The sequence below is a fragment of the Chiroxiphia lanceolata genome, unplaced genomic scaffold, assembly GCF_009829145.1.
Source record: "Chiroxiphia lanceolata isolate bChiLan1 unplaced genomic scaffold, bChiLan1.pri scaffold_61_arrow_ctg1, whole genome shotgun sequence".
Classification (NCBI taxonomy): domain Eukaryota; kingdom Metazoa; phylum Chordata; class Aves; order Passeriformes; family Pipridae; genus Chiroxiphia; species Chiroxiphia lanceolata.
The window spans coordinates 42,162-57,424 of NW_022476528.1; the positions used below are offsets into that span (position 1 = coordinate 42,162).

A 15,263-nucleotide genomic window follows, 5' to 3' on the forward strand; every position below is an offset into this window, starting at 1 on the left:
AGCCGCGCCCCTCCCGGACAGGCATTAGAATAGACACGCCCCCCTCATGGCGCCGCACGAAAGGCCCCCCTCATGAGGGCGGAGCGATTAATCTGCATAACCACGCCTCACACTGCGCACATTTGCATAACCACGCCTACAAACGGCAGTATTAGCATAAACCACGCCCATATTTCGGTAGATTAGCATGAAACGCGCCCCTTTTTCGTGTTTATTTGCATAACCGCGCCCACAGATGATATATTAGCATGAAACACGCCCCCTTTCGTGTTTATTTGCATAATCACGCCCATATTTTGGTATATTAGCATGAAACACGCCCCCTTTTGTGTTTATTTCCATAATCACACCCTTATAGCGATATAGTAGCATGAAACACGCCTCCTTTCATATTTATTTGCATAATCACACCCATATAGCGATATATTAGCATGAAACACGCCCCCTTTCGTGTTTATTTGCATAATCACGCCCACAGATAATATATTAGCGTAAATCACGCCTACATAGTGATATATTAGCATGAAACACGCCCCCTTTCTTTTTTATTTACATAGCCACGCCCACATTGTGATATATTAGCATGAAACGCCCCTTTTCGTGTTTATTTGCATAATTACGCCCGTAGATTATACATTAGGATAAATCACGCCCTCTATCACTATATTAGCATTAAACACGTTCCCTTTTGTGTTGATTTGCATAACCACACCCACAGCACAGACTAATAACATAAGCCGCGCCCACAATGCGGTGTATTTGCATAAGCCACGCCCCCGGTGAAATATATTAAGTAAACCACGCCCATTAAGTGGCGATTCTAGAGGACCCTCATGATGCTCATTTGCATAAAACACGCCCCCAAAAGTGAGGCCGGATGTTCCCTCACAGTCTAATTTGCATAAACCACGCCCAAATATCTTTTAGCCCATGGAGGGTGATTTAAATACGCCACGCCCCTCTTATTAACGTACGCAGGGCACGCTCATTTACATACGCTCCACCCTCACCGACCCGCTCCGCCAATCCCAGCCCGCCGATTTGCATGGGCCACGCCCCCACCGCCCCAAACTCCTAAAAATCGCCCCCGAGCGGCCCCGAATCCCCGAAGAAACGGCCCAAAATTCCTCAAAGTCGCCCCCGAACCTCTTAAAAACCCCCTGAAAATCCCCGATTGTCGCCCCCGAATCGCCCGAAAATCCTAAAGGAACAACCCCAAAACCGCCCCCAAGTTCCTCAAAACCACCCCCAAAACTCCTAAAAATCCCCTACAACTCCCCGAAACCGCCCCCAAAACTCCCAAAGAAATGACCGAAACTCCCTCAAAATCTCCTCAAGCCCCCAAAATTCCTAAAAAGCCGCCTAAAAACCCCCAAATCTCCCCCATTCTCCACCCGGGTCCTCCCGCCCGCCAGGGGGCGCCTCGCTGGAGCGGCCGAGCCCCGGGGAGGAAGCGCTCCGCCTCACGTGAGGGATCACGTGGGTCCGCGAACAGCCAATGGGGACGCGACGCTACGCGTCACGTGAAGGGATCACGTGGGGGCGGGCGCAGCCAATGGGGGCGCGGCGCGGGGGGGTGGTCACGTGGGGCGGGGTCCCAACATGGCGGCGGCGCTGGGGAAGGAGAAGGAGGAGGAGGCGAAGCGGCTCCTGAGCGAGGCCGAGAGGAAGGTCCGCGGGGCCTCCTCCTTCCTCGGGGGCCTCTTCGGGTGCGTCCGGGGCGGGCGCGGGGGAGAGGGGGGCGAGGGGAGCGAAGAGGGAGGGGAAGGGAGGCTGAAGGGGGGGAGCCGGGGGGGCCGGGAGGGGGTTTTTGGGGGTGAGGAGGGGGAGATTTGGGGCGGGGGGGGGTTCCCGAGGGGGTTTGGGGGGTCCCTGAGGGGGTGTCATGGAGCGGGGGGGAGGGGAAGGGGGGGACGGGCGGGGTTTGGGGGGTGTCGGGGGTGGGGAGGGGTTTGGGGGGGTTTTGGGGTTGAGGGGTCCCTGAGTGGGATTTGGGGGGGATTTGGAGGGATTTGGGGGGTCCTGGTTGGGATTTGAGGGGTCCTGGGTGGGATTTGGGGGGTCCTGGGTGGGATTTGGGGGGTCTTGGGAGGGATTTGGGGGGTCCTGGTTGGGATTTGAGGGGTCGTAGGTGGGATTTGGGGGGGATTTGGAGGGATTTGGGGGGGTCTTGGGAGGGATTTGGGAGGTCCTGGGTGAGATCTGTGGGGATTTGGGGGGGTCCTGGGGGGAATTTTGGGGGTGTTTTGGGGTTGGGGGGGTCCTGAGAGGGGGATTTGGGGGGGTCTTGGGAGGGATTTGGGGGTCCTTTCTAGGGATTTAGGGGGTCCTGGGAGGGATTTTGGGGTGTTTTGGGGGTCCCTGGGTGGGATTTGGGGGTCCTGGGGGGAATTTTGGGGGTTCTTGAGGTGGCAACGTGGGGTTGGGGGGCAGAGAGAGGGTTGGAGGAGCCCCCAAATCCCTGCAATTCCCCATTTTCCATCCCCTAATCCCCCTTTTCCTCCTCCAAATTCCTCATTTTCCCATCCCAAATCCCCCCAAATCTCCACTTTTCTCCCTCAAATCTCCCCCTAACCCACAGAATTCCCAACATTCCCATTTTTCCAGAGGCTCTTCCCATCTGAAGGATCCCTGTGGGTTCCCCTTGATCCCAAATCCCCCTTTCCCCCCCCTAATTCCCAACATTCCCATTTTTCCAGAGGCTCTTCTCACCTGGAGGATCCCTGTGGGTTCCCCTTGACCCCCAATCCCCCTTTTCCCCCCCCTAATTCCCAACATTCCCATTTTTCCAGCACCTTTTCCCAACAGGAGGATCTCTCTGGGTTCCCCTTGACCCCCCATCCCCCTTTCCCCCCCCCTAATTCCCATCATTCCCATTTTTCCAGAGGCTCTTCCCATCTGGAGGATCCCTGTGAGTTCCCCTTGACCCCAAATCCCCCTTTTCCCCCCCCTAATTCCCATCATTCCCATTTTTCCAGAGGCTCTTCCCACCTAGAGGATCCCTGTGGGTTCCCCTTGACCCCCAATCCCCCTTTTCCTCCCCCTAATTCCCAACATTCCCATTTTTCCAGCGGCTCTTCCCATCTGGAGGATCCCTCTGGGTTCCCCTTGACCCCAAATCCCCCTTTTCCCCCCCCTAATTCCCAACATTCCCAATTTTCCAGAGGCTCTTCCCATCTGGAGGAACCCTCTGGGTTCCCCTTGACCCCCAATCCCCCTTTTCCGGTCCCTAATTCCCAACATTCCCATTTTCTCAGCACCTTTTCCCAACAGGAGGATCCCTGTGAGTTCCCCTTGACCCCCAATCCCCGTTTTTCCCTCTCTAATTCCCAACATTCCCATTTTCCCAGCACCTTTTCCCACCTGGAGGATCCCCCTGGGTTCCCCTTGACCCCCAATCCCCCTTTTCCGGTCCCTAATTCCCGTTATTCCCATTTTTCCAGGGGCTCTTCCCGCCTGGAGGAGGCCTGTGAGTGTTACGGCCGCGCCGCCAACATGTTCAAGATGGCCAAGAACTGGAGTGGTGGGTCCCAAAGCCCGGGAATTCCGGGAATTCCGGCAATTCCCACACCCCTGCTGCCCCTATTCCTGCTTGGAACCATCCCTGGGCCTTTTCCAAGGGCTGGGAAGGGCTGGGAATGATCCATATCCCAGTTTTCCAGGGGTTGGGAATGGCTGGGAATGATCCATATCCATGTATTCCAGGGGCTGGGAATGATCCATATCCCTGTTTTTCAGGGGTTGGGAATGGCTGGGAATGATCCATATCCATGTATTCCAGGGGCTGGGAATGATCCATATCCCTGTTTTTCAGGGGTTGGGAATGGCTGGGAATGATCCATATCCATGTATTCCAGGGGCTGGGAATGATCCCCGGGTGTATTCCAGGGACTGGGAATGATCCCTGTGTGTTTTCCAGGGGCTGGGAAGGGCTGGGAATGATCCATATCCCAGTTTTCCAGGGGCTGGGAATGATCTCTGTGTGTTTTCCAGGGGTTGGGAATGATCCCTGTGCATATTCCAGGGGGTGGGAAGGGCTGGGAATGATCCATATCCCAGTTTTCCAGAGGCTGGGGATGATCCCTGTGTGTATTCCAGCGGCTGGGAAGGGCTGGGAATGATCCATATCCCTGTTTTCCAAGGGCTGGGAATGATCCTTGTGTGTATTCCAGGGGTTGGGAATGATCCCTGGGTGTTTTCCAGGGACTGGGAATGCCCAGGATGATCCATATCCCTGTTTTCCAGGGGTTGAGGATGGCTGGAATGATCCATATCCCTGTTTTCCAGGGGTTGGGAATGATCCCTGTGTGTATTCCAGGGACTGGGAATGATCCCTGTGTGTTTTCCAGGGGCTGGGAATGGCTGGGAATGATCCCTGGGTGTATTCCAGGGGCTGGGAATGCTGGGAATGCCGGGACTGACCCGTTATCCCAGATTTTCCCTGTTTTTCCAGGAGCAGGGAATGCCTTTTCCCAGGCTGAATGACCCAGATCTGTATTTTATCCCTGTTTATCCCTATTTTATCCCTGTTTTTCCCTATTTTATCCCTATTTTCCTGGGGCAGGGAATGCCCAGGCTGACTGATATCCCTGTTTTTCCGTGTTTTTCCAGGAGCAGGGAATGCCTTTTCCCAGGCTGCCCGGCTGCACCTGCAGCTGCAGAGCAAACACGACGCCGCCTCCGCCTTCGTGGACGCCGGGAACGCCTTCAAAAAGGCCGATCCACAGGGTAGGGAACCACATTCCAGAGGGAATTCCTGGGATCTGGATCCACAGGGAACGTGGGAGCGGGAAAATCCGCCTGAAATCCCTGAAAATCCTGTTTAAAATCACTTAAAATCCTGTTTAAAATGTCACAAAATTCACCTGAAATCCCCCCAAATCCTCCAAAAAGGCCGATCCGCAGGGTAGGGAACCACATTCCCAAAGGAATTCCCGGGATTTGGATCCACAGGGAATGTGGGAGCGGGAAAATCCGCCCAAAATCCCTGGAAATCCCCTTTGAAGTCACTTAAAATCCTCTCTAAAATCCCACAAAATTCACTTGAAATCCCCCCAAAATCCCCCAAAAAGTGGGATCTGTAGAGTAAGGAACCACATTCCAGAGGGAATTCCCGGGATTCTGGATCCACAGGGAATGTGGGAGCTGGAAAATCCCCCTAAAACTCCCATAAATCCCCTCAAAATCCCACAAAATTCCCCGGAAATCCCCCCGAAATCCCCCCCAAAAGTGGATTTTTAGGAGAAGGAGCCTCATTCCCTCGGGAATTCCGAAGGATCCCGCCCCCAAACCCCTCAGAAATCCGGGATTTGGGGCGGATTCTGCTGGAATTTGCGCCTGGAGGGGGCTCCTCTCCCGCTTTTCCGACCCTTTCCTTGGCTCCCGGCCGGAATTCCGAGGGCGGAATCATCCCGACCCCTCCCCCCGGATCCGAGCAGATGGAATTCCCGGGGTTTTGGGCAGAATTCCCGGGGTTTTGGGCAGAATTCCCGGGATTTTGGGCAGAATTCCCGGGGGTTTTTGGCTTCCCTTTGGAATTCCCGGGGTTTTTGGCTTCCGTCGGAATCCGAGGGGGGGGGAGGGGAGGGGGGAGAAATTCCGGGCGGATTTCTGGGATTGGGAATTCTTCGGGGTGTCCCCGTGGATTCTCCGATCCTCATTCCCAACGATATTCCCGTTTTTTTGGTGCATTTTCAAGGAAAAGGAGCCAAAATTCTCTGAATTTTCACCTGAGAATCCCCCGGGAATTTTTTTTATCCCGATTTTCCGACCCGGGGAGGGAAAAACCCCCTGGGAATCTCTCGGGATTTGCTGCTGGAAGGGTCGGAATTCCTGGAAAAAAGAGTTAAAAATTCCCTAAAATTCCTTAAAATCCCCAATTGGGAGGCGGGAAAAGCTGCAGGATTCCCAAAAATCTGGCGAAATCCCGGGATTTGGGGGGGGGGGGGGGGGGGGGGGGCTGGGAATGGGTTTGGGAAGGGAGGGAATCCCAACCCCCCCAAAATTTGGGAATTTCATCCCCAGGGTTTGAGGGGCCGATCCCAAAATTCTGGGAATGTGAGTCCTGAGGGTGGGGGAGTCACATCCCAAAGGTTTTGGGATCTGATCCTGAAGATTTGGGGCTCCAATCCCTGGAATTTTGGGTTTCCAATCTTTGGAATTTTGGGGCTCTGATCCCAAAGAATTTGGGACTCCAATTCCAAGAAGTTTTGGGGCTCCAATCCCTGGAATTTTTGGGGCTCCAATCCTTAGAATTTTGGGCTCTGATCCCAAAGACTTTGGGGCTCCAATCCCTGGAATTTTTGAGTCTCCAATCCTTGGAATTTTGGCTCTGATCCCAAGGGATTTGGGGCTCCAATCCCTGGAATTTTTGGGGCTCCAATGCTTGGAATTTTGGGGCTCTGATCCCAAGGGATTTGGGGCTCCAATCCTTGGAATTTTTGGGGCTCCAATCCCTGGAATTTTGGGGCTCCAATCCCTGGAATTTTGAGGCTCCAATCCTTGGAATTTTGACTCTGATCCCAAGGGATTTGGGGCTCCAATCCTTGGAATTTTGGGGCTCTGATCCCAAGGAATTTGGGGCTTCAATCCCTGGAATTTTTGAGGCTCCAATCCTTGGAATTTTGGCTCTGATCCCAAGGGTTTTGGGGCTCCAATCCCTGGAATTTTGGGGCTCCAATCCCTGGAATTTTTGGCTCAAATTTTTAAGATTTGGGGCTCCGGTCCCTGGAATTTTGGGTTCTGATCCCAAGGGATTTGGGGCTCCAATCCCTGGAATTTTTGGGGCTCCAATCCCTGGAATTTTGGGGCTCTGATCCCAACGGATTTGGGGCTCCAATCCCTGGAATTTTGGGGCCCCAACCCCTGGAATTCCTGAGCTGGGCTCCCGAAGATTCGGGATTCCTTCCCCCTCCCTTTTTCCCCCTCCCTTTTCCCGCCGCCATTCCCGCTTTTCCCTGTTTTCCAGAGGCCATCACCTGCCTGCTCCGGGCCATCGAGATCTACACGGACATGGTGAGATTCCCCCTGCCCGCCCTTCCCACGGAATTCCCGCCGGGAATTCCCGCCCCGGGGGGGGGGGGGGCGGAGACACGACCCCGGGGGGCTGGGAATCCTCGGGAATTCCCCCCTGGGATCGGGAATTCGGGGGTCCCGGGGGGGTTCCCGGGGGTGGATCCGGCGGCTCCGGGGTGGGATGGATCCCTGGGGGTGGGTTTTTCCCGTGGGATGATCCCGGTTTTCCCGGTTTTCCCGGTTTTTCCGGCAGGGCCGTTTCACCATCGCCGCCAAACACCACGTGGCCATCGCCGAGATCTACGAGGGGGACCTCGTCGACGTCGAGAAGGTGGCGGAAAACACCCGGAATCCCGGGAATTCCGGGAATTCCGGGGATCCCCCCAGCTCCTGAATCCCAGTTTGGGGTTTATCCCCGTTGGAATTGCCCCCAAATCCCGGGATTTTCGCTCCTCTGGGGGATAAATGGGGTTGGTTTTGAGGGAAGTGGGGTTTGGGAGAGAGGGAGAATTCCTGGGAATTCCAGGGAATTTCCTGGGAATTCCAGCAATTCTGGGAACCCCTCCAGCTCCTGAATCCCAGTTTGGGGTTTATCCCCGTTGGAATTGCCCCAAATCCCGGGATTTTTGCTTCTCTGGGGGATAAATGGGGTTGGTTTTTAAGGGAAATTGGGTTTGGGAGAGAGAGAGAATTCCTGGGAATTCCAGGGATTTTGGGAATTCACCCTTGAAATCCCAGTTTGGGGTTTTTTTTCCAGTGGGAATTGTCCCCAAATCCCGGGATTTTTTTGCTTCCCCAGGGGGAGAAACGGGGTTGGTTTTTAAGGGAAGTGGGGTTTGGGAGAGAGGGAGAATTCCTGGGAATTCCAGGGAATTTCCTGGGAATTCCAGGAATTCTGGGAACCCCCCCAGCTCCTGAATCCCGGTTTGGGGTTTATCCCTGTTGGAATTGCCCCAAATCCCGGGATTTTCGCTTCTCCGGGGGGATAAATGGGGTTGGTTTTGAGGGAACTTGGGTTTGGGAGAGAGGATGAATTCCCAGGGAATTCCAGGGAATTTCCTGGGAATTCCAGGAATTCTGGGAACCCCCCCAGCTCCTGAATCTCAGTTTGGGGTTTATCACCGTTGGAATTGCCCCAAATCCCGGGATTTTCGCTCCTCTGGGGGAGAAATGGGGTTGGTTTTTAAGGGAAATTGGGTTTGGGAGAGAGGAGGAATTCCTGGGAATTCCAGGGAATTTCCCGGGAACTTCCTGGGAATTCCAGGGATTTTGGGAATTCACCCCCCAAATCCCAGTTTGGGGTTTTTTTCCAATGGGAATTGTCCCCAAATCCCGGGGTTTTTTGCTTTCCTGGGGGGGATAAATGGGGTTGGTTTTGAGGGAAGTTGGGTTTGGGAGAGAAGGAGATTCCTGGGAATTCTGGGTTTTCCAGGAATTCCTCCCCCAAATCCCCAAATCCTGGTGGAAAAGGAGGATTTTTGGGAGGTTTTCCAGGAATTTCACCACCCCCATCCCGAAATCAGGGTGGAAAAAGGGGAGTTTTGGGAGGTTTTCCGGGAATTCCTCCCCCAAATCCCCAAATCCTGGTGGAAAAGGGGGAATTCTGGGAGGTTTTCTGGGAATTCCACCTCCCCCATCCCAAAATTGGGGCGGAAAATGGGGAATTTTGGGGGGTTTTCCAGGAATTCCTCCCCCAAATCCCCAAATCCTGGTGGAAAAGGGGGAATTTTGGGGGGTTTTCCAGGAATTCCGTCTCTCCCATCCCAAAATCAGGGCAGAAAATGGGGAATTTTGGATGTTTTTCCGGGAATTCCTCCCCCAAATCCCCAAATCCTGGTGGAAAAGGGAGAATTCTGGGAGGTTTTCCAGGAATTCCTCCCCCAAATCCCCAAATCCTGGCGGAAAAGGGGGAATTTGGGGTGTTTTTCCGGGAATTCCGCCTCCCCCATCCCAAAATCAGGGCAGAAAAAGGGGAATTCTGGGTGTTTTTCCGGGAATTCCGCCTCCCCCCTCCCGAAATCCGGGAGCAGATGGAGCAGCCGGAGCGGGGGCGTCGGAGCCGCGGGAATCCGGGAAGGAGCCAGGAATTGGGAATGGGGGGGGGGAGGGGAAGGAGCAGAAAATTCCGGAGGGTTTTTGGGGATTTATTTCTTTCTGAATTAACTCATTGGGTTTATCCGGGAATTTTGTCCCGGTTTTATCCCATTTTATTTCTATTTTGGGATGGATTTCATGGATTTTCCCGGGTTTATCCAGGTTTTATGGAGTTTTATTCAGGTTTTATCCAGGTTTTATCTGGTTTTATCCAGGTTTTATCCCGATTTTATCTGGTTTTAGAAAGTTTTATCCAAGTTTATCCACGTTTTATTCAGGTTTTATTCAGGTTTTATCCCGATTTTACCCAGGTTTCATCCCATTTTATCCAGGTTTTATCCAGGTTTATCCAGGTTTTCTGGGGTTTTATCCAGGTTTTATTTGGTTTTATCCAGGTTTTATCCCATTTTATCCAGGTTTTATCCCATTTTATCCAGGTTTTATCCAGTTTTATCCAGGTTTTATCCAGGTTTTATCCAGTTTTATCCAGGTTTTATCCCATTTTATCCAGGTTTTATCCCAATTTTATCCAAGTTTTATCCCATTTTATCCAGGTTTTCTGGGGTTTTATCCAAGTTTTATGGGGTTCTATCCAGGTTTTATCCCATTTTATCCAGGTTTTATCCAGGTTTTATGTGATTTTATCCAGGTTTTATCCCAATTATATCTGGTTTTAGATAGGTTTATCCACGTTTTATTTGGTTTTATCCAGGTTTTATTTGATTTTATCCAGGTTTTATTTGGTTTTATCCAGGTTTTATTTGGTTTTATCCAGGTTTTATCTGGTTTTATCCAGGTTTTATTTGGTTTTATCCAGGTTTTATCCTATTTTATCCAGGTTTTATGGGGTTTTATCTAAGCTTTATGGGGTTTTATTCAGATTTTATCCAGTTTTATTCAGGTTTTATCCAGTTTTATCCAAGTTTTATCCCATTTTATCCAGGTTTTATCCAGTTTTATCCAGGTTTTATCCAGTTTTATCCAGGTTTTATCCAGTTTTATCCAGGTTTTATCTGGTTTTATCCAGGTTTTATTTGGTTTTATCCAGGTTTTATCCTATTTTATCCAGGTTTTATGGGGTTTTATCTAAGCTTTATGGGGTTTTATTCAGATTTTATCTAGTTTTATTCAGGTTTTATCCAGTTTTATCCAAGTTTTATCCCATTTTATCCAGGTTTTATCCAGTTTTATCCAGGTTTTATCCAGTTTTATCCAGGTTTTATCCAGTTTTATCCAGGTTTTATCTGGTTTTATCCAGGTTTTATTTGGTTTTATCCAGGTTTTATCCAGGTTTTATCTGGTTTTATCCAGGTTTTATCCCATTTTATCTGGTTTTATGGGATTTTATCTAAGTTTTATGGGGTTTTATTCAGATTTTATCCAGTTTTATTCAGGTTTTGTCCAGTTTTATCCAAGTTTTATCCCATTTTATCCAGGTTTTATGGGCTTTTATTCAGGTTTTATCCAGTTTTATTCAAGTTTTATCCCATTTTATCTGGATTTTCTGGGGTTTTATCCAGGTTTTGTCTGGTTTTATCCAAATTTTATGGGGTTTTATCCAGGTTTTATCCCATTTTATCCAGGTTTTATGCTGTTTTATCCAGGTTTTATGCTGTTTTATCCAAGTTTTATCCAGTTTTCTCCAGATTTTAGGGGATTTTATCCAGGTTTTATTTGGTTTTATCCATATTTTATCTGGATTTATCCAGCTTTTGTGAGGTTTTATCCCGGTTTTAGGGGGTTTTATGTGGGTTTTTTCCAGGTTTTATCCCATTTTCTCCAGGTTTTCTGGGATTTTATCCCGGTTTTGGGGGGTTTTCTCCCGGTTTTGTGTCCCTTGATCCCGTTTTCCCAGGTTTTGATCCCGTTTTTCCCGTTTCCCCCCCCCCAGGCCATCGCCCACTACGAGCAGGCGGCCGATTATTACAAAGGGGAGGAATCCAACAGGTACCAAAGCCCGGGAATTCGGAGTCCTGGGAACCCCCAAATCCCGGGAATCCTGAGTCCTGGGAACCCCCAAAGCCCGGGAATTCCCGAATCCCCAAATCCTGAGTCCTGGGAACCCCCAAATCCCGGGAATTCTGAGTCCTGGGAACCCCCAAAGCCCGGGAATTCCCAAATCCCCAAATCCCGGGAATTCTGAGTCCTGGGAACCCCCAAAGCCCGGGAATTCCCGAATCCCCAAATCCTGAATCCTGGGAACTCCCCAAATCCCGGGAATTCTGAGTCCTGGGAACCCCCAAATCCCGGGAATTCGGATCCTGGGAACCCCCAAAGCCCGGGAATTCCCGAATCCCCAAATCCCGGGAATTCTGAGTCCTGGGAACCCCCAAAGCCCGGGAATTCCCGAATCCCCAAATCCTGAATCCTGGGAACTCCCCAAATCCCGGGAATTCTGAGTCCTGGGAACCCCCAAATCCCGGGAATTCGGATCCTGGGAACCCCCAAAGCCCGGGAATTCCCGAATCCCCAAATCCCGGGAATTCTGAGTCCTGGGAACCCCCAAAGCCCGGGAATTCCCGAATCCCCAAATCTCCAAATCCCAGCAACCCGAATCCTGAATCCTGGGAACCCCCAAATCCCGGGAATTCTGAGTCCTGGGAACCCCCAAATCCCAGGAATTCCCGAATCCCCAAATCCTGGGAATTCTGAGTCCTGGGAACCCCCAAATCCTGGGAATTCTGAGTCCTGGGAACCCCCAAATCCCGGGAATTCTGAGTCCTGGGAACCCCCAAATCCCGGGAATTCTGAGCCCTGGGAACCCCCAAATCCCGGGAATTCTGAGTCCTGGGAACCCCCAAATCCTGGGAATTCTGAGTCCTGGGAACCCCCAAATCCCGGGAATTCTGAGTCCTGGGAACCCCCAGTACCCAAATCCCGGGAGCCCCAAATCTCAGGAATTCCTGGGAACCCCCAAATCCCCCCAGGAATTCCTGAATCCTGGGAACCCCCAATCCCCAAATCCCGGGAGCCCCAAATCTTGGGAATCCTGAGTCCCAGGAACCTGAATCCTGGGAACTTCCAATCCCCAAATCACTAGAATTCCCGAATCCTGGGAACCCCCCAAATCCCCAAATCCTGGGGATTCCTGAATCCTGGGAACCCCCAACCCAGGAATTCCCGAATCCCCAAATCCTGAATCCTGGGAACCCCCCAAATCCCAAGAATTCCCGAATCCCCAAATCCCAGGAGCCCCAAATCCCGGGAACCCCGAATTCCAGGGGCCCCAAATCCCGGAAATTCCTGAATCCCGGGAACCCCCAAATCCCGGGAATTTCCGAATCCCCAAATCTCCAAATCCCAGCAACCCGAATCCCCAAATCCCGGGAACCCCGAATTCCAGGGGCCCCAAATCCCGGGAATTCCTGAATCCTGGGCACCCAAATCCCCAAATCCTGGTGGTGGAAATTCGGTGGATTTTGTTGGGATTTGGGTGGATTTCGGTGGGTTTTGGGTGGATTTGGGGGGGAATTGGGTGGATTTGGGGGGGTTTGTGGACCTCAGGTGTTTTCAGGGTGTTTTCGGGGTGTTTTCAGGGTGTTTTTGGGGTGTTTTGGGGTGATTTTGGTGGGAATTTGGTGGATTTTGGTGGGTCTGTGGGATGGGGATGTTTTTGGGGTGATTTTGGGGTGATTTTGGGGTGATTTTGGTCCCAGCTCAGCCAACAAGTGCCTGCTGAAGGTGGCCACGTTCTGGGGTGTTTTTGGGGTGATTTTGGGGTGATTTTGGGGTGATTTGGGGTGATTTTGGTCCCAGCTCAGCCAACAAGTGCCTGCTGAAGGTGGCCACGTTCTGGGGTGTTTTTGGGGTGATTTTGGGGTGATTTTGGGTGATTTTGGTCCCAGCTCAGCCAACAAGTGCCTGCTGAAGGTGGCCACGTTCGCGGCGCAGCTCGAGCAGTTCCCACGAGCCATCGACATCTACGAGCAGGTCCTGCCCTTCCTCCCCCTTCTCCTCCTCCTTTTCCTCCTCCTCTTCCTCCTCCTCCTCCTTTTCTTCTTCCTTTTCTTTCTTTTCCTCCTCGTCCTCCTGCTTTTCCCCTTTTCCTCCTCAGCTCCTTTTCTTTTTCTTCCCTGTGATTTCTTCCTCCTCTTTCTCTTCCTCTTCCTCTTCCTCCTCCTTCTCCTCTTCCTTCTCTTTTTCCTCCTCTTCCTCACCTTCTTTTCCTTTTAATTTCTTCTTCCTTTTCCTTCCTCCTCTTCCTCCTCCTCTTCCCCATCCTTCAGCTTTTCCCCATTTCCTTCTCTTTCTCACCTTGTTTTTCCTTCTTTCTCCTCCTCTTCCTTCTCTTCCTCTTCAGCTTGTTTTCCTTCTGATTTCTTCTTCCTCCTCTTCCTCTTCTTGTTCCTTTTCCATTCTCCTCTTCCTCTTCCTCTTTCTCCTCCTCTTCCTCTTCCTCCTCCTCCTCCTCATCCTTCAGCTTTTCCCAATTTCCTCCTTTTCCTCCTCAGCTCCTTTTCCTTCTTTTCCTTCTGATTTCTCCCTCCTCCTCTTCTTCCTCTTCCTTTTTTTCCTCTTTCTGTCTTTCCTCCTCTTCCTCCTCCTTTTCTTTCTCCTCTTTTTTTGCTCTTTTTCTTTCTTTTCCCTCTGATTTCTTCTCCCTCCTCTTTCTCTTTGTCCTCTTCCATGGTTCCCAATCTCCTGAATCCCAGTTTTTCCTGGTTTTCCAGGTGGGATCCATGGCCATGGCCAGCCCCCAATCCCTGGCCATGCCCTGAATCCCGGTTTTTCCTGGTGTTTCCCTGTTTTCCAGGTTGGCTCCATGGCCATGGACAGTCCCCTGCTCAAGTACAGTGCCAAGGATCATTTTTTCCGGGCGGCCCTTTGTCACTTCTGCGTGGATCAGCTCAATGCCAAGGTGGGAATTCCATGGGAACGGGGCGGGAATGGGTTGGGAATGGGGCAGGAGTGGGTTGGGAATGGGTCAAGATGAACTGGAAATGGGGCTGGGATGGTTGGGAATGGGGCTGGGTGGGTCAGGAATGGATCAGGATGAACTGGGAATGGGTCAGGAATGGGTTGGGATGGATCAGGAATGGGTGGGATGGGGTTGGGAATGGGGCTGGGTGGGTTGGGAATGGGTTGGGAATGGGACGGGAATGGGTGGGATGGTTGGGAATGGGGCTGGATGGGCTGGGAATAGGTTGGGAATGAGTTGGGAATGGTTGGGAATGGGGCTGGGTGGGTCAGGAATGGATTGGGATGAAGTGGGATTGTGTCAGGAATGGGTTGGGAATTGTTGGGAATGGGGCTGGATGGGCTGGGAATGGGGCTGGGAATGAGTTGGGCTGGTTGGGAATGAGGCTGGGTGGGTCAGGAATGGATCAGGATGAACTGGGAATGGGTCGGGAATGGATTGGAATGGGCTGGGAATGGGTTGGGAATGGGGCAGGGATGGATGGGATGGGTGGGAATGGGTTGGGAATGGGGCTGGATGGGTCAGGATGAACTGGGAATGGGTTGGGAATGGGTCAGGAATGGAGCTGGATGGGATGGGAATAGGTTGGGAATGGATTGGGATGGGTTGGGATGGTTGGGAATGAGACTGGATGGGTCAGGAAGGGTCAGGGTGAACTGGGAACGGGTCAGGAATGGTTGGGAATGGGTTGGAATGGGTCAGGAATGGGTTGGGATGAACTGGGAATGGGTTGGGAATGGTTGGGAATGGGTCAGGAATGGGTTGGGAATGGGGTTGGGAATGGGTTGGGAATGGTTGGGAATGGGGCTGGATGGATCAGGAATGGGTTGGGATGAACTGGGAACGGGTCAGGAATGGGTTGGGAATGGGTTGGGATGGTTGGGAATGGGTCGGGAATGGGTTGGGAATGGTTGGGAATGGGTCAGGATGGGTCAGGGTGAACTGGGAACGGGTCAGGGATGGGTTGGGATGGTTGGGAATGGTTGGGAATGTCTGGAATGTTCCCAGCTGGCCGTGCAGAAATACGAGGAGATGTTCCCGGCCTTCTCCGACTCCCGGGAATGCAAACTGCTCAAGGTCAGCCTTCCTCCCCACCCTCCTCCTCCTCCTCCTCCTCCTCCTCTCCCTCCCTCTGGAATCTGGGATCATCCCCAGCTCCGTTTCCTGACTCCAGGGGGGAATTTGGGGGATTTTGGGGGCTCAGGGGGGAGCTGCCCCTCTCTCTCCTCATTTCCCC

The 15,263-nt window shown here is 51.9% G+C and overlaps 1 protein-coding gene across 2 annotated transcripts in view; it reads left to right on the plus strand.

The window, feature by feature from the left end:
- Positions 1–1,565: 1,565 nt before the first annotated feature.
- LOC116781756 (alpha-soluble NSF attachment protein-like) overlaps positions 1,566–15,263 on the plus strand; it is a 16,814-nt gene continuing 3,116 nt past the window's right edge. Inside the window, exons 1-9 of one of the 2 annotated variants that reach the window (XM_032677481.1) lie at positions 1,566–1,709; positions 3,444–3,523; positions 4,612–4,728; positions 6,968–7,014; positions 7,268–7,345; positions 11,000–11,055; positions 12,954–13,038; positions 13,862–13,966; positions 15,014–15,103. In XM_032677481.1, coding sequence (XP_032533372.1) covers positions 1,603–1,709; positions 3,444–3,523; positions 4,612–4,728; positions 6,968–7,014; positions 7,268–7,345; positions 11,000–11,055; positions 12,954–13,038; positions 13,862–13,966; positions 15,014–15,103 — 765 coding nt within the window. In that variant the 5' untranslated portion in view covers positions 1,566–1,602. The remainder of the gene's footprint in view (positions 1,710–3,443; positions 3,524–4,611; positions 4,729–6,967; positions 7,015–7,267; positions 7,346–10,999; positions 11,056–12,953; positions 13,039–13,861; positions 13,967–15,013; positions 15,104–15,263) is intronic. The other variant, XM_032677482.1, reaches the window with a different exon arrangement.